Source organism: Rhinolophus sinicus, linkage group LG13, assembly GCF_036562045.2.
Source record: "Rhinolophus sinicus isolate RSC01 linkage group LG13, ASM3656204v1, whole genome shotgun sequence".
In the NCBI taxonomy this organism is placed as follows: Eukaryota; Metazoa; Chordata; class Mammalia; order Chiroptera; family Rhinolophidae; genus Rhinolophus; species Rhinolophus sinicus.
The window spans coordinates 4,036,912-4,056,365 of record NC_133762.1 but is presented as its reverse complement, the minus strand read 5'-3'; the positions used below and the strand labels follow the sequence as shown (position 1 = coordinate 4,056,365).

Below are 19,454 nucleotides of genomic sequence, written 5' to 3'. Positions count from 1 at the left end.
CTTCTCTCTGCGGAGCAATGCTGCAATCAGCATCTTTTGCTTTTTCATAATGCTTTTTAAATATGTAGAATGATTCCCTTGGAGTAAGCGCGCCAGTCTCAGGATAACTGTGACCAAGGGTGGCCTAACCCTCAGTATTTATAACCCCAGTCATCAACCCCGGGATCAGAGCTGACTGATTTTTCCGTATCTTCAGATTGTACCATTTTATATTATTTGAAGGAGTGTTAAATAAAGGAACTGTCTTGCTTCTGTGGTTTTTATTTCCTCAGAGGGATGGTTCTTCCTTCTTTACCAGGTCCGTGTTTATCTGCTGACCATCCCAAGTTTTTCAAGCATGGTTTCTGCTGTAAGTGTTTACAGTTAAAATCTGGGAAGAATGGCACATTATATTCCAGCTCTTCCTCCTTGACTCATCAAGCTGTGTCCCCAGGGGCTAGCTCAGCACATAGTAGGTATTAAATATTTGTAGACTGGGTGAGCGATAAATCACTGAATTTTTGGAAGAGGAACTAAGTCTAAGAAAGAATTCGTCTTTGTGTCTCTGTATTTCTGTTTCTCTTTTGCTGCTGCAGGCAACTTGTGGAGAAATTTTCTATCTAATGAGATAGGATCATCTCACCTGTTAATTCCCATGTGTTTGCCAAGCGTGTGACAGTCCGAATAAGGGTCCCATGTTAGGTTGGGAGGGCACAGCACGGGAAGTGGAGGATTGGGCATTGATGGCAGGTGCTGGGAACCAAGTCCCAGTTCTGGTCACAGCTGGGTGGGGACAGCTTCTCGAACCACCCAGAACTCTGGTCATATCTTACGTGAGAGTTGGGAAGAGGTGGCTTTCTTATAGCATCTGGCAGTAATTACTGATGTACTAAGCAGTATCATAGACCATTTTGTTTTATCTTTCGAAGTCTGAGACACCTTTGCCCATGGCTGTCCCGGAAGGTTTTCTTGCTCTCTGTCTTTTGTTGTCCCAGAGCAACTTGGTCTGCTGGCAAGTAAAGAGTCCCTTTAATTTAGAAGACCCCATCAAAGAACTCGTTCATTAAATCAGATTGAAAGTAGTTCATTTTGTGCTGGGTACACTTCCTCTTTTAGTTTTATTTTTCTTCATCTCAAAATGAATACAAGCTTGTGGGGCGGGGTGGGGAATGGTACTGGAAAACACAGAAAAACTCAAATAGAAAAATAATCTCTAGTCATTTCACCTGCTGGGGGCAACTGCTGCTCTCATGTATGCCTGTTCTTCAGGTCTTTCTACACAGAAAGACAGACAGACTACATTTTTATAAACAAAAGTAATAAACTGGACTCATGAGAAACCTCTTTTTTCTTCCCCAAAGCATTTTAATCACATGTAGATCTACCAAGCTGGAATAAATTCTTTCACTTTGCATATTTTCAAATGATGTCAGCCAGTGTTGTGTGTTACGTAGTTTTTCCATGATGGTTCTCAATCTGTGCCGTATAGCCCACTCTTTTAGCTTAAGACCAGCTAAGTATGTTTCATACTTCTCCTTAGTCTTCATTATTGTCGGTTTTAAAGGCTGTACAGTAGTTCCTCACACTGAAGTCCCTCAAAGTTCCTGTCATCAGCTTGGGTTGCTATCTCACGAATTGCCACAGACTGGGCGGCTTCAACAGCAAGCATTTACTTCTCACAGGCATTTACTTCTGGAGGCTGGGAAGTTCAAGATCAAGGTGCTGGCAGATTCTCTTCTTGGTGAGGGCTCAATTCCTGATTTGCAGATGGCCGCCTCCTCCTTGTAGCCTCACACGGCAGCGAGAGAGACATTCTCTCGTGTCTCTTCTGTAAGGACAGTAAGCCCTCCGTGGGGGTTCCCCCCTCATGACCCAATCACTTCCTAAAATCCCCACCTCCTCATGCATTCTCAGTGGGAGTCAGGATGAAAATGTATGAATTTCAGGGTACACAAACATGCAGTCCATAACAGGTATCACATCGGAAACCAGACTAGTGGAAATTCTATGGGCTCTGAGACCAGAAAGACCCGCTTCCATTCTTGCCCCTGCTTCTGCCAGCTCTGTCATCATGAACAGTGTCTTTATCTTGGCCTCTCGTCTGTAAAAGCGCAGCCATGACACCTATGCGTAGCATCGCTGGGAGCTTCAAATTGAATTAAATGACACAAGTCGAGCACCAGAGCTGACCCCTAGGCATTTCCTTTACTGTAAGCCACTCCGTAACTCCCTGACATTGGCCAGTTACCTGGTGGGCGGGTTCTTCCGTCCACTGTCAGTAGGTCAGTCTGCAGGGCAGTGCCCTAGCTCAGGAATGTTTGTGCCATGTTGTGTCTGCAGGTGAATTTCTAGGAGAAAAAGCCCTGAGTGAACCGGTGAAACCTCTCCCTGGGTCGTATTCTCTAGTATTGTTCTTGCTTTGTGAAACATCACACCATTTGCAAGGCCTCCCACAATGACAGACGTACCCACTTCTCCACAGTCCGGTCAGCCATGGATGTTAGAATTCACTAAACCTTTCACTATGTCGGGTGGACATCATGTGGTGCCTTATGATTAACTGTTTTTTGTTGTGTGTTTTTTAATTTCTAAAGAAAACAGCACTTTCCTGAGGGATGTGTTTGTAGATAAAATGGCCCATCCCCTTTTTGTTAACCAAAAATCCATCTCCAGTGATTAAGAAGTCCACAGAGAAGGTGCCCATCTGAGCTGGGAGGTTTTGCTGGGCTGAGAAGCATCCAGCTTCTGTTGCTCGAGCGTTGTTCTGTGAGCCGTGAGCCAGGTTTGTGGTGAAGGCCGCGGCTGTCTGTTGTTTCTCTTCTGATGCTGGCCGGTCCAAGCGGCCCAGCGTGTCGGGGCAGAGCACCAGCCATCTGGAGCTGATGAGGAATTACCGAGGGTCATCCTGGGGTTCATGTCGCCCTTTACACCCCCAACTTCTGCATCTTCCCTGAAGAAATAAAGGGTTGGATTTCACCGTAATTCGACCCACTGATGAAAATTGCTGCTGAGGCTAAAACTCTAGAGTGATAGCTGGCAGAGAACGAAGCATCCTTTCAGCTGAAGGCCAGTAAACCCAGAGCTACAGAGGACGAGACCCTCCAGGGAGGGACAGCCCCTTTTCCCGGTGCTTTGGCCACATGGGGACTTGGTGGAGGATGGCACGGGAAGGTCGTTAAACAATTATGACCAGGTCAGTAGCACCCTAAAGTGTCCTTTTGTTTCTCCTGCAGTGGACTTGGGTTGATAGGCAGATTTTCACTTTTTGCTACTCTGTTGAACGTCATAAAAATATTCATGGATGTGCAAGGAAAATTTTAGTGTCTTTTCTAGGATGTTCAGACGATGGCACAGTTCCTGAATCAACAGACAGCACTCTCCTTCCACTGTTTTCTCTGGCGGGGATGAGAGAATTAAATACATAATATTTATATAGTATAGCTATAGAAGAAGCCAACATTTACAACTTATAGAATTAAAGTGACTTTCATATTACCTCTCCATTGTCCTATATTTGTAAGGGGGAAAAAAAAACAGTAAAGAGAATCTTATTCTGATTATTGGATCAAGAGATATCATTTAACAAATATTGTTCTGGAAGAAAAGATAAGAACGTCTTCTTAGGCTATACTGGCAGAATAGACTCAGAATCAACAGACAAAGGAAGACTCTCTTTAAGGTGGTGAAGGCTACAGTGAGCTGTTGGTGTAAGTGGTGTGTCTTTTACAGACAGACATCACTCTACAATTCTGTTTTATTATTTCCCCCAGATAAAAGAGAAATATAATTTTCAACAGTTCTCCTGTCATCAAGTAATTTGTTTTTCTAACACCTGAATTGCAGAAGTGACATTTAGAGGTTGAGTTCTTGGCAACTAAAAACATTTCTCCTAGAAATGGCTGGATACGTGAAATGTACTGTGTTACTGAAAATATTTCTTTATAAATAGAATTGAAAGTGACATCAAAGACTGCATGATATTCTGGTTCCACAGGTTTTTTGATATTTTGTTCAACCAAATACTTCTTCATATAATGAACTTTAATAGAGCATCCATATCTAGCACATTTAAATACCAGGCTCTGTAGATATTAGCATTTATCCCGACCAGGAATGTGTTCACGTATCATCTCCCAGCGTATTGTAAACATGTCTTGTGTTGTTAAATAACTCTTCATGTACTGGATCAGCCACCACATTTATAGTGTCCTCTCACTAGTTCCTACTTCTAACTGACTGTCTCCTAAAATCAAACAAGCAATACCAACCAAACAAAAAAACACACAACACTGTACTATTGCATTCCCTCTCCTCCTTTAGTTACATACTTCATTAAACATATTAACTATGCATTAAAAGCAAGTGAGATGCCTGTTTGTAGTTTATGCATACATATATACACATAAGTATACAGCGAATTTTCATTGCTATGCAGGAAAATAATGACACATTCTAAGAGAACAAAAAGGAATGCTTTTTTTTTTTCATTTGAAACTGAATCATTCTAATATTCTACTACTATTTTCCTACTGGTTCTAGTTACTTATTTGGTATATTAATATTTTATTGACATAGAATCAGTTTGGGGGGTTATATTTTTAATATGAATTTAAAATCTGTGTTAGCAAAATATTTAGAACTGTGATGTTTTACTCTAAAAGAATAAAATTATGGACAATCTTTGATTAATAGGCACAGACACATAACTGAATAATCACAAATAAGGTAAATACATTCCCCTGCTTTAAGTTTAAATCAGAGGTCACCAATTCTCAAATACAAAACTGTAGTATTTTTTTGGGGGGGGATTACTATAAAAGTAAAAATTTACCTCTTACAAAAGGTGTCTGGTATGAGGAGGAGAGGCTTCTGCATTTTACATGATGTATATTTGTATTATTGAATTTTTTTTCAGTGAGAGTGTGTTTTTTTATTGTGTCATTTCTTTAAAGTCTTAACTAAAACAGTCATGTCATTCCATTAAGGGGAACTTGGGAAATAAAGAAGAAAAGCATTTTCTAGTCAAATCACTAATTCCCTCCCAGCCCATCCTTACTACTTACTCATGGTTAGCACTTTGATTCTTTTTCTTTCAATTAAGTTATGTGTAACCATTCTCTTTATAATTTCAGGAAATCAAGTGAAGTGGGCAGATTAAATTAAGTGCATATTCATTAACTGATATTTTCTCATAATGTCCATCCAACAATTTGATTGGACCGAATTCCCCTGGCTCTCCGGGTCAGTGAGAGTAGACTTGTGCTGTCCATGCAACTTCAGAAAATCGGATTTAAAACTGGAAACACCACCACACTGAAAAAATATAAATAGAACTGAGCAGAGTCTTGGTTCTTATTATGTCATTTACTCCACACACATTCTATTATTTAATACTCAAGTTAAAGTAAAAGCACCTTTGTAATTTCACATGCACCCTATGTCCTAGGTTCTACCTTCTAAATGTCCCTTCAGTTGGGCTTGAAGGTTAACTGTTTTTATTTACCTTTCTAATGTGAACAGAAGAGGTTACCTTATACCTGCTCTCTCTCTCTCTCTCCATATGTATTATTTTTGTGTTCTCTCTCTCTCTCTCTCTCTCTCTCTCTCTCTCTCTCTCTCTCTCTCTCAGTCTTTTACAGAGATAAGGGAGATACTTGTTTAATTCTGAAAGATGACCAGTGACATAATTAAGTGGCCCTACTGATGGATGATGCTGCCCTTAATTTTACCTCCTTCTCGCCCCTGGTAGTGGTCTCTCTCCCTCTAGCCCTCATGTCCCAGAGTCTCTGACTGTAAATAATTAATAGAGACTGCTGTGTGTGATGGGAAGCAAAGCTGCCTCCTTCGCTTCTATAATCACTTACACACTAAGCCCTTTTCTGATTCCTTTTTCCAGAAATACGCAGTCAAAAAAAAAAAAAAAACACACCCCGATAATCTCCACGCAGACGCAGTGAACTTGCATTGGTGTTTTGGCAATAACGCAAATTGTGACACTCACCCATTTACGTGGATTTTCAGGATGGTTGCCTGTAAAATGGTGAAAGTCATGGCTTAGAGTAAGCTGTAAAGACCCTGCATTGTATCAACGGCCTTCACTGTAAGCAGCTTGGCTCTGCCTTTCGACAGAGAAGGATTTTTCTGTGCTGCTGGTGGAGCTCCTTCAGCTCCGATGTCACATAGCAGGCCCGCCTTTAGCGGGACTGTTTTGATTGACTTTGCCCAGCATTTTGTTATGAAAAATTTCAAACATATGGTTAAGTTGAAAGAACCGAATTATGTACACTCATATACCTACCACGTAGAGTCTACTATTAACATTTTCTAAAATTGCTCGTTTATATTTCTGTCTGTCCATTCCTCTATCCATCCATCAATCCATCATTTTTTTTTCTGCGTTTTATTGATTTTTTTTTACAGCATAGTGATTAGATATTATATAATTTAAGAAGTGATACCCCTGACTAGTTCAGTACTCACCTGGCATACGTAGTTATTATAATATTATTGACTATATTCCTTCTGCTATACCCTACAACACATGACTACTGTGTAGCAACCAATTTGTACTTCTTAATTCCTTCCCCTTTTTCACCTACCCTCCCAACCCCCCTCCCATCTGGCAACCATCAAAGTATTCTCTGTATCTATGAGTCTGTTTGTGTTTTGTTTGTTTACTTTCTTCTTTAGATTCCATATGTAAGTGAAATCACATTGCATCTGTCTTTCTCTGTCTGATATTCTGCTCAGCACAATACCTTCCAGGTCCATCCATGCTGCCGCCGATGGCAAGAACCCACTTTCATCCCTGGCCGAGCAATATTCCGTTGTATATATGTACCACCCCCTCTTTATCCATTCACCATCGTCGGACACCCAGGCTGCCTCCATATCTTGGCCATTGTAAACAATGCTACAATAAATATATGCATGCAAACATCCCCTCAAAGTAGCATTTGGGTTTCTTCAGAAAAATGCCCAGAAGTGGGATTACTGGGTCCTTCTTTGCCTCTTGTGATAGCCTTTGTTTTAAAGTCTATTTTGTCTTGTATAAGTATGGCTACTCCAGCTTTTTTGCTGTTGCTTTTTTTTTTTTTTTTCAATTTTCATGAAATATCTTTTTCCAATCCTTTTACTTTAAGTCTGTGTGTGCCTTTCAATCTGAAGTGAGTCTCTTGGAAGCAGCATATGTAAGGGTTTTGTTTTCTTATCCACTCAGCTACCCTATCTTTTGATTGGAGCATTTAATCCATTTACATTTAAAGTAGTTATTGATAGTATTTGCCAGTTATTGCCATTTTATTATTCATATGTTTTATCTATTCTTTTTTCTCTTAAAGATGTCCCTCTAAGATTCCTTGCAATACTGGTTTGGTGGTGATGAACTCCTTTAGCTTTTTCTTGTCTGGGAAGTTCTTTATCTGTCCTTCAATTCTAAATGATAGTTTTTAGAATTGCTGGGTAATCTTGGTTGTAGGTCCTTGCTTTCATCCCTTTGACTATTTCCTGCCAATCCCTTCTGGCCTGCAAAGTGTCTGTTGAGAAATCAGCTGGTGGTCTTATGGGAGCTCCCTTGTAACTAACTGCTTTTCTCTTGCTCCTTTTAAGATTCTCTCTTTGTCTTTAACCTTTGGCATTTTAATTGTGATGTGTCCTGGTGTGAACCTCTTTGGGTTCATTTTGTTTGGGTCTCTCTGTGCTTCCTGGGCTTGTACGGCTATTTCCTTCACAAGATTAGGAAGGAAATAACATCATTATTTCTTCAAATAGGTTTTCAATCCCTTGCTCTCTGTCTTCTCCTTCTGATACCCCTATTATGTGAATGTTTGTATGCTTATTGTTGTCCCAGAGGCCCCTTACACTCTCCTCATTTTTAAAATTATTTTTTGCTGTTCTGATTGGATGCTTTCTGGTACCTTATCTTCCAAACCACTGATTTGACCCTCTGCTTCATCTAATCTACTGTTGATTCCCTTTGATGTATTCTTCATTCCAGTTATTGTAGTCTTTATTTCTGACTGATTCTTTTCATGTTTTCCATCTTCATTTTTATGTTGCCTATCTCTTTGTTGAAGTTATCCCTGAGATCATTGAGTGTTTGGAACTCTGCATCTGGTAGATTGATTGTCTCCATTTTGTCTAGGTCTTTTTCTGGAGTTTTGTTCTGTTCTTTTATTAGGGAAATATTTCTTTGTCTCCCCATTTTGGCTGCCTCCCTGTGTTTGTTTCTATATATTATGTAGGGCTGCTATGCCTTCCAGTTTTAGTTGAGTGGCCTTATGTAGTAAGTGACCTGTGGGACCCAGGGCACCGTCTCCCTGGTCACCTGAGCTGAGTGTTCCAGGTGTGTCCCTGTGTGGGTTGTGTCTGCCCTCCTGTTGTAGTTGAGCGTTGGTTGCTGTTTGCATGTCATTGGGAGGGATTGACCCTCAGGCTGATTGGTTGTAAGGACTATCTGTGACTATAGAAAAGGAGCTGTTGTGCAGGGGCTGACCCTACAGAGCATGGCTCTGGTGCCTGCTCAGTCTGTCCTTTGGGTGTGTCATCCTTCGAAACAGCCAGGTGGTGCTCCAGGTTGATCTAAAGCTGGCCAGCATGTATGCCAGACTTGGAGCCTCCTGGGGGAGGCAGGAAACCTGCTGCAGGCCAAGTTTAGCCACAGCCTATGTTCTGCCTGGGGCCACCTGGCATGAGCCACAAAGCAATCTACAGATAGGTGCCACCCACACTAGGCTTGGAGGTGCCTTGAGAGGCCAATCTACAAACTGAAGCCAGTGACCATTAGTGCTGGGCCTAGGGCTGCTCAGCCAGAGGTACGGGACATGCTGAGACCAGATGCTTCTGGTTTGGATTTTGTGACCCTTTGAGAGATCTTAGGAAAGTCTGCACCATGAGCCAAGGTACATTGTTTGTACGGGAAAGCCACTGGAAGCAGCTTGTGTGTGCCTACAAGTTGGGTGGGGCAGGGTCTCAGAGAATCAGTAGGGCAGGGTAGATGAAAGGTGATAGCCAGTTTGATAGAGATGTGGTAGCTGCCTGCATCTGCATGCTTCGAGGGGGAGGGCTCAACAAAGGAACAATGGCTTTAAGCCAGCTCCTCCATCCAAGAGAAAGCTGCCCCTCCAGCCCTCGCCCTGCAGCCAAACAATTCAGTTCCTCCCAATATGTCCCTGTCATCTTTTGAGCTGATCATCTAGTGCTGGAGTTCAGAACGAGTGAATCCATTGGTGAGTAAGTCCATGCATCGGCTCTTTAAGAGGAGGGCCTGGGACTCCAGCCACCCTCATGTCACTCAGCCACCGTCCTTGCTGGTTTTCACAGCCAAAAGTTATGGGGACTTCTTCCCCCAGCACTGGAACCCTGGACTGGGGAGGGGCTGGGACCCCTCAATCCTCAGGGGGGACCTCCACACCCAAGATATCCCACCCAATTTTTAATGATCTCACACAGGTGTGGGGCCAGCCCATTCCATGTCTCTGCCCCTCCTACCAGTCTCAAGGTGGCTTCTTCTGTATGTCCTTAGTTGTAGGGTTTCAGTTCAGCTAGACTTCAGGCAATTCTCGATGATGGTTGTTCTGTAATTTCATTGTAATTTATGTGGTCCTGAGAGAAGTTGAGCACAGCATTCACCTTCTCCGCCATCTTCAATCCATCATTTTTTAACGCATTTCAAAGTAAGTTGGAAACACGTGTGCACTTTACCATCAAATGCTTTAGCATTCATATTATTCAATATTGTTTATAGTTTTTAGGTAAAATGTATATAAAATAAAAGATACATACCTTCATTGGACTGTTTGATAAGTTTTGAAATAACACCACTGTAATGAAAACACCATCAAGGTATAGAACCATCAGCAGACAATTTCCCCATTTCCCACCCTGGTTAATTTCATGCTTGTCCCGACCCCGAGAAACCACTCACTGTTCTGATTTTATTTTTTTCATCCATAGATTAGAATCCTGTGCAATCATTCTTACTCTCAGCATCATGTTTTGAGATTTCTGTCAGTTATTTCATGGATCAATAGTTTATTCCTTTTTATTGCTGAGTACTTAGTTACTAAACCATCATACCTAGTCGTTTGTCCATTCTGTTGATGGACACCTGTGCTATTTACAGTTTGGAAATACTGTGAATAAAGCTGCTATGCACATTCTTGGGTAAGTTTTTAGACATTTCTCTTGGGTAAATATCTAAGAATAGAACTGTGGGTCATAGGGTTGGTATATGTTTAGTTTTATAAAAAAACACCAGACTTCTTTCCTAAGTGTTTGTATTATTTTACGTTGAAACCAATAAGGTCTGAGTGTTCTGGTTGCTCCATATGCTCTCCAAATCTTTGAAATTTGTAGTGATTCTGGTGGGAGTGGAGTGGTGTCTCTTGGTGGTTTTAATTTGCACTTCCCTGATGACTAATGATATTGAGTTCTTTGAATCTCTTTCACTGTTTAAATCTTCACCCATTTTTACTTGGGTTGTTTGCCCTTCGTTACTGAGTTGTAGGAGTTCTTTTTATATTCTAGATACCATTCCTGTTTTGGACACAGGCTTTGCAAATATTTTCTTCCTGTATGTAACTTTCCTGTTTATTTTTAAGTGGAAGATCAATCTTTTGATGAGCAGAAGTTTAAAGTTTGGGTGAAATCTAATTAGCAATTTTTCCTTTCATAGTTACTGCTTTCTGTGTCCTAAAAAACCTTTGCTTGCTCTCAAGTCACAAAGTATTCTTTTTTTTTTCTAGAAACTCTATAAATTTAACTTTTATGTTTAGATCCATGATCCATCTCAGGTTTGTGTGGTAAGAAACAGGGCTCAGGGTTTCTTTTCATTCAAGGTGGATGGCCAGTTGTCCCAGTACCATTTGTTGAAAAAAACTGCTTTTCTCATTGTATTGCTTTGGTGCCCTTGTCAAAAATCAGGTGGATGTACAAGTGTGGGCCTATTTCTCAACTCTTTTCTGGTCCATGGATCTGTTCGTCTATCCCAGTACCACACTGTCTTGATGACTGTAGCTTCAGAGTAAGATTTGAAATCAATAGGGTGTGTCCTTCAATGCTCTTCTTTTTAAAGATTACTTTGGGTACTTTAAGTCCTTTGAATTTCCATACAAGTTTGAGAATCAGATTGTCAATATTCTACAACAACAAGAAAGCCTATTAGAATTATGGTTGGGATTCCAGTGTATCTATAGATCAAACTGGGGAGAATTGACATCGTACATTGTTGATTCTTCTCATTTATAAACATGGGATGTCTTTCCATTTGTATAGGTCGTGTTTAATGTCTCTCAGCAGTGTTTTATAGTTTTCAGGGTACTGCTCTTAGCCATCTTTTGTTAAATTTATTTCTAAGCATGTAATTTTTATGCTATTATAAATAAATAAATTTTTTTTAGCTTTCAAAAGTTAACTGCTATAATGTGATCTGCTTTTGTGATGTGAATGTTTGGAAGCTAACCTTGCTCAGCATTTACCTTTAGAAAAAGAGAAAAAGCTTTATGCATCCCTTCAAAGAGGCAGCAGAGAGATGGGGGACGAAACTTTAGCCCGTTTGCCTCTTACTGGCTGTCTAAATGCGGCCGTAAGTGGTAGAATCCCATTCCTATTTCTGTCAGTGAGCACCATCAGAATTTAACTCCTCATTCTTTGCAGTCTTTTCTGTAATATCTACAGAGATAAAACTATGAACTCTGGTTACTAATACGTTTTCAAATGTGGTTGAAGCCTTGAATTTTTCTACCCAGAAAAGTGCACACACACAGTTTTGTGTGCAAATTGAGTATTATTGCAGGAAACGTCTGATGCCTGTTCATCAGCCTTTTGGGGTCCACAGACCCCCTTATCAGGGACCCCTGTTCTAGAGTGGGAGCTCCATGGGGGTAGGCGCTGTCTGCTTTACCTTCTGCATCTTCAGCGCCCAGCACGGGATAAAGTGGGCTCCAGTTCTGAGCCCCACACCCTTTGTGGGGTTTTCTCAGCAGAAAGGGTATAGATTTTCATACCCTCAGGGACTGACGTGTCTTTTTTCCTCCACTAGATACATTATCCCGCTGAGCAACACAGCAGAGGGACAATTTGGCTGGACCACCAGCTCTCCCACCAAAGCCCCTGCTTCTCTGTTGCTGTCAGTGAGGTCAGCCTGGCCGTTCCCAACAGGCAGCTGTCCTGGGTAACCTGGGCCCACTCCAGGTGATAGGCAGTCTTGCTGCAGAATCCTCCTGGGCTGTGCTCTTTGCAATCAGCCTGACTTCAGTGCCAGCCTCATGCAGGAAGTGCCTCCAGCAGGAAGTGCCTCCAGCAGGAAGTGCCTCCAGCTGGGTGCAGGTCCCAGTGTCTGCTGTGCCTGGGGACACAGGCAGCTTTTCAGAGCGACTCCTTTCCCTTCCTAAAGCCCCAGATTTAGGGCACAGACCTCTTTCAAATGACCCCCACGAGCAGTGCCAGCCAGATGGTAATACTGTGTGTGCTTCTGCCCACCCAGGTGCTGCGGACATGGGCAGCAAACTGTCCATGCCAGGCGGTGACCCCACAGCACGGTGCCCTGGGACTGAAGACATTCACACCGCATACAAGCAGGGAGACCCCAGCAGAGCCCGGCACCTGATCAGAGAGGCTTGTGACGAGACCACATCCCAGCTGGAAAGGGTAAGGTCCACACCGGCCCCTCCGGCCAAAACGAGGGATCCAGGTTGGACAAATGTTGCCGCTCAGATTATCTTTTTGCTATCAGCATAATCGTAATGGGAATTTTTTATCGTGTTCTGGAAATACCTTGTTTCACATGTAAACTTATGAAGGCCTACGCTTTCCAGTCGACTTCTGTACCTGTCATCACCTAGTCTCCACCCCCACCTTCCCAGGGGACAAAGGAGGAGTAACTGACACGTGAAGAGCAAAATGCTGATGTGAAGGTTTACTCTGCAGTGTTCTTTTATACTTTCTTTCCAGTATAAAAACAGCACATGCTCAAAAAAGAAAATTTAAAAATATGTGGGAGTAGAGGCAAACAAGATCAAGAAACACACCATAATCTTAATACCTCCCTACTGTCCTACCTAACGGTTTTAGTGTATTTTCTTTCAGCCTGCCGATCTAGTGCATGTCACTGTCGTTGGTGCTAATTGACATACAGCCATACAGTATGTGTAGTTTTACATAATGCTTTTGCTCACGTATCAAAGCAACGATTTTCTGTCTGATTATAAATCCCTGATATGCATCTCCTTCGAAGGCAGCATGATGTTCTATCTGGTCGAGAGACCAAACTTACCCAGCTGTTGTGTTTGGTTGGCTTAGTGCTAATTTTGGGTTATTTGGATTATTTCTATTTTTTTTTTTTTTTACTAATATAAATAATATTGTATTGAATGTTTTTGCATAATCCCTTTTCCTGTTGGAAGGCTATCTTCTTTGCAAGGGTTCACAGGAATTGTGAATGTGGGTCTAAACATTTTCCAAATTTTGAACCACACCAAACGTTTCTAAAAAGCTTGTAGAGATCAACCCTCTGACCCACCAACGACCGGAGTGGACCTCTGTCACGTATTTGTCCTTGTGGGGAATGCCGATGGGCTGTCACCCTGGAAGCATTTGCTGATGTTTTCTTTGCCTTACTTTGAGGAGCATAGATTTAACATGTCTCCATTTAGCTAGTAGTTAGAAATGATTCAATTCCTAAAGCTCCAGCCTGTCCTCAAAAGTGCAAGAGTTGTTTTGGGGTCAGGAGGAGGGGAACAAGTACAATGTGCTTGGGAATTACTGAGGGGAAGGCATTTCGGATTCCTCCGATTCTGAGTTCACAGTGGATATGGCCAAAGGGCACCCTTCCGTACAAGCAGAGCTGGGCTGCACACATGAGCCGGTCAGAGCCGCGGGCCCCTCAGGTGGGCATCTGGTGGCCTCCTGTAGAGATGGCTTGTGCTCAGCAGACAGAGCCTGGAGTGAGTGTCTCCCTCCGTCCATGTCAGTAGAATCGAGATGTACTGTACATTCATGGGCTGGCCCCCTCACACACTCCTTAGCATGGCTGCCTTCTATCAGCTGGGTTATTACTAAAATAAATTAATTAATTAAAAATTTTAAAAAATCCCAGCTGGTTGGACTTTGAGAAGATGTTGAAGAAAAAGGATGGATAAATCTGTGTTTTCATAAAAATGTAGAAATTTAATTCCAAAAACAGACCATAAATAAGAGTCAAAGATCAAATGATACACGGAGAAGGAATATGTCCATGTCCTTAATTGAGAAATAATTGTCCTTATTTCAAATCAATATGAAATAACAACATAATTTTTTTAAAGAAAGGACAACCGAGGATGGACAACAGCAAAGGAAGCCTAAAGGAAATAGAAGGAATGAGAGTATGAAAATAAGAGCAGAAAGCTGGAGCTCAGAGTGAGTGAGTTTGCGACTATGTGTGGGCCCTTTATCAAGGGGGGCCTCCACGTCCGAGATGGCCCTCCTGATTTGTAACCGCACACGGGGTGTGGGACCAGCCCGTTCCGCGTCTCTGCCCCTCCTGCCATTTCGAGGTGGCTGCCTCTGTGTGTCAGTTATAGGACTGCTGTTCAGCTAGACCACGGGCGGTTCTCAGTGATGGTTGTTCAGCAGTTTGGTTGTAATTTTGACGTGGTTGTTGGAGGAGGTGAAAACAGTATTTACCTGTTCTGCCATCTAAACTGGAAAAAATTTCTTCTTTGACACAGAACTACTCGTAGGAACTTACCTCTACAGATTTATTTGAAAAACATTTCCAAGATGTGTATATAAGGATATTCATTCAAGTTGTAGTTACAGTAGCAAAACTCTGCACCTGCCTCCCTGTTAGACAACATATTCAATTCCTATCATTTCAGTTCTTTTCAATTTGTTGAGGTTTGTTTTATGGCCGAGGTTTGGCCTGTCTTCATATGTGTTCTGTAGACGCTTGAATGCATATTGCTATTGTTGGTGGAGTGTTCGATCCTATCGGTTTATGGTGATGGGGGACTCTCCTGTATTCTTGCTGATTTTCTGCCGGTTTGTTCTATCAGTTCTGGAGAGAGAGCGTTGAAGTCTCCAACTAATGGGAAATTGAGCTCCCAACTAATGGGAGATTGAGTTCTTCTTTCAGTTAAATCGTTTCTCCCCCACATAGTTTGCAGCTCTGTCACTGGGTACATACACATTAAAAAGCAAACAATCCACTTAGAAAAATGTATGAAATGGATCAAGAACCATTTTGCTGAAGACTATATACAGATGGCAAATAAGCCATGAAAAAAAAAGTGTTCAATGTCAAGCGTTATTAGGAAATTTTAAATTAAGGTCACGGGGAGATGTCACTGCACATCTATTAGGACAGCTGCAATAAAAAATAGTGACAATACCAAAATCTGATGAGAATGAAGGGAAACTGTCTCATACGTAAGGTGAGAATATAGAATGATCCAGCCATTCGGGAAATAATTGGGCAGTTTCTTAAATAACTAAGACTACACGTACATTATGACCCAGCAATTACACTCCTGAACGTTTATCCTAGAAAAATGCAAACTTCTGTGCACACAAAAATCTGTGCATGAGTGTTCATTGCAGTTTTATTTGTAATAGCCGCAAACTGGATTCCATGAAAAACTCTGAGCAGGTGACTAATTAAACAAAGCATGGGACGCTGCTAAGCAATATAAAGGAACACTGAAATACTCAATGACTCAGAGGGATTTCGGGTGTTAGGCCGAGTGGGGGGGGGAAGGAGCAATTTCAAAATGTCACTTTCTGCATGATTCCATTTATATAACATTCTCAAAAGGAGAAAATTAAGGAAAATTAGTGGTTGCTGAGGGTTAGAAGGAGAGAAGGGTGGTTTGCAGTTATACAGGGGTAGCTCAAGGGGGAGTTTCACTATGATGAGAGAGTTCTCTATCTTGGTGGTGGTGGCGACAAATCTACACATGTGACAAAATGACATATTTTATTCACACGTTGTATTACACTAACATCAAATTACTGGCCTTGATCTTGAACGACAATTAGGTAAGATGTTACCATTGAGGGAAACTGAGTGAAGGAAACACAGGTCCTAGCGGTACTGTCTTTACGAGTCTCTGTGAACCTCTCATCCTTTCAAAGCAAACATTGTTTTTAAATAAGCATCATTCCACATTTATGTTTAAAAAGTGGCAAACACTCATCTGTGGTGTTCGGTTCTTGGTAAATGTTGCATCATCCCAGCCTGGATGCTGCATCCACCTCCTGGAACAATGCTGAACCCTAGTTTCAGGAGGACTTCAAGTTGTAGTACTGCAAGCAAACACTGCCCATGCCCACCCAGCACCCATCTGAGCACCCTTTTTGTGGACCCAGGGAGCCCACGAAAATTCAGGCCACTCCCTAGCTATGTGATCTCGGACAAGTTATCAAACCTCACGGAACCTGCATGTTTTTGCCTGTGAATTGAACAAACTGCCTGTCCCACAGAGCCTTCGCATACCAGAATGGCTGGAACACATAGGAACTCAGGTGCAGGTCCAAGTTCCACCCTACCCTTTCCCCCTGGGTCACCAAGTCAAGGATCCCACTGTGTGTTGCTGGAAGATCTTCGTCCCTGGTTTCAGGTCTGTGGAGTCCCCTCATCTATCATGTTCTATTTATGAATAACTTACAGGGTGGCCCTGCAGAGACCTGGGCTGCCTTCTCTTTCTGAGGTCCACACGACACGTCACTCAGACTGTCCCCATCCTCATGAAACTGCTTGAGAGCAGCTCTGTACCAAAGAAATAAAATGCCAGCTGCATTTACAACATCACATTTGCTAGTAGTCACATTCAAAAGCTCTACAGAAAGAGGTGAAATTTTAATCATCTATTTGATTTAACCTGAATCTATTAAAGATCCTTTCAACATGTAATCACAATGATTATGGCTAAGATAGTTTACCTTTTTGGTACTACGTCTTTGAAATAGCATGTGATTTTTCCACCACCACCACCTCTCGCTTTGCACAGGCCACATTTCAAGTCTTGTAGTAACTGGTGGTGCCACCGCAGGTGGTGAAGTTGCCATCTTGCCCGTGAACTTCATAAAGCATTTGGACTCGATTCTCTTGGCAATTCCCAGCAGGGCTCGTCTGACTGGACTCTGTTCCGTTTGTGTCTTGACCAGGGCCAGCTTCTGAACATCTCAGTAGCCTATGGGGATCTGGAGACCGTCCGCTGTCTTCTCACTGAGAGGCGGGTAGAGCTGCCGACGGAGCCCACCGATGATAACCCCGCCGTGGTAGCAGCACATTTTGGGCATACGGACATTGTGCATGAATTACTCGAGTCTTTGCCAGGTAATTGCCAGGATGTGAGTTCTTCCCCGCCACTCAGGGGACCGTCTTCTTAGGAATCAGACCAGCATTTGAGGAGCTGCACCCCCAAATATTTATTTCTTCACACTTTTACCAATCAACACCTCCAATGGTAGTACCACATCACTCAGAAGCTAAATTCTCTCACACCATGTTTGATAAAGAATATGGATCCATGTTCCTTTTTTAAAAAATATAAATAGATTTTGTCTTTTAAAGCAGTTTTGGGTTTTCAGAAAAATTAACAGGAAAGTACACAGAGTTCCCTCGTCACAGTTTCCCTTTCATTTACATTTTGTATGAGTGTGGTATATTTGTCACAATTGACGAAACAACATTGATACATTATTACTAACTAAAGCCCATAGGTTACTTTAGGGTTGTATAGTCTGTGGGTTTTGGCAAATGTGTGATGACATATACCCACCAGTACTGTATCATATGTATTATAGAACCATGTCACTGCCTTAAAAGTCCTCCGTGTTCCATCTGTTCATCCCTCCCTCCCGCTAACCCCTGGCAACCACTGACCTTTTTACTGTCTCCACAGTTCTGCCTTTTCCAGAATGTCAGATAGTTGGAATCATACAGTATGCAGCCTTTTTAGACTGGCTTCTTTCACCTACCAATATGCGTTGAAGGTTCTTCCATGTGTTTTCATGGCTTAAGAGCTCATTTCTTTTTATCACTCATGACTATTACGTTGTCTGGATGGACCATGTGATGTTGGTTTTTTGGTAACAAGTAATTTTTTCTCTTGGTAGAGGCAAGCGGTCCTGGTCTCCTTTAATTTCCCATAGTGGCCTTGGATGAATGCTGTACAAGTGCAGGCATCGCTACAGCTACAGGCTGAGGCATTACCTTAGCAGTGGTCTTTGAGAATTAGGGATTTGGTTGGGTGCAGGCAGGACTCCATGGGTGTGGAACTGTGCAGACACACAGGGCCCTACCCTTAGAAGGCGTCATACTTGGTTTAACACTGCAATCACCATCTTGAAAGTTCTCATAATTTTAAACCTGGGGCCCCACAAATTATGCAGCAGTCCTGTTAATGGGTATCCAACTGTGTGCTTTGAAGTAGCTTTGCACTGAGCTGGTTCCGAGTTGGTGTCTTCCCCATGTCTGGAGAGAGGATGAGGTTATGGACAGAAATCATGGCAGTGTAAGATCCATGCATGCAGATTGGGTCAGTGAGACATAGGAGGGCGCCCTTGAGGAGCCAATGGCTGACTCCCTCTCTTCAGGGATCCCCGGTAGTAGCTCTGTTCTAGTCCCAAAGAGTCTACACCAGCTGCCTCCCTCACCTAATTGCACAGCTTACATTTCTTGAGCATTTGTCAAGTACTGGACACTCTGCACAACTTCAGAGGTGCAGAAACTTTTTAAAAAGGTGGTCCCAGCCCTTTAGGAGCTCCTGGTCAAGGAGGGGAAATCGAGGCAGGAAGGAGTAACCCTGTGCTGAGGATGAAGTATTTACACAGTGGTCTGCGAGCACGCATCAGGGAATGTGCTTTTCTGGGTGCAAGATGGGATCTTCAGAGAAAGCTGACATGTCAGGCGGGCTTTGCAGGGTGAGTAGGAGTTTATTTGGGGGTTGTCCTCTTTTGCTCAGCAGGGAACTTGGCTGGACCTGGGCATAGTTTTCAGCTGTTCCCAGGGACATCTGACCTTTAAGTCAGCTCAGGACAGAGTTACTGAGGACTGAAGGAATTCAGAGAGTTGTGCTGTGCCCTGAGGGAAGTGCAGAGGTGGGCAAAACAGTATGTGCTCTCTGGGAAGTTCCAAACTGGAGGGGAAGTCAGCCATTGTCAGGAGTAAGGTAAGACCAAACGACACACAAGAGGCAGCTAGAGAACAAGGGAGGGTTTGAGGAGAGGGGGGATGAGAGGTTTACAGGGGGTGGGCACCTCACTGTGTAATTATGAAGTACACCACTGTATAATTCTTGGTCTCTGTAGCTGAGCAGGGATGGACAGAAGGATGGACGCGGGGCTCTCTCTGAGTGTCGTTGGATTCAGGTCTCAGAGAATGCATGTAGGGTTCCAGATGGTTAAGAGAACACTCTTTGGTTTTATATAAAGCAGGGCTTAAGTCTTGACTTAGCCATTTACCCACCGCGGGACCTTCAGCAAGTTGCCAA

General features: G+C 42.6%; 1 protein-coding gene across 4 annotated transcripts in view; it reads left to right on the top strand.

The window, feature by feature from the left end:
- The window catches only part of LRRK1 (leucine rich repeat kinase 1), a 108,136-nt gene that overhangs the window by 27,208 nt on the left and 61,474 nt on the right, over positions 1 to 19,454 (top strand). For 3 of the 4 annotated variants that reach the window (XM_019726628.2, XM_074317188.1, XM_019726626.2), the window contains exons 3-4: positions 12,464 to 12,627; positions 17,125 to 17,296. In XM_019726628.2, coding sequence (XP_019582187.2) covers positions 12,464 to 12,627; positions 17,125 to 17,296 — 336 coding nt within the window. Of the gene's footprint in view, positions 1 to 2,993; positions 3,173 to 12,463; positions 12,628 to 17,124; positions 17,297 to 19,454 lie in introns of those variants that run through there. The other variant, XM_019726629.2, reaches the window with a different exon arrangement.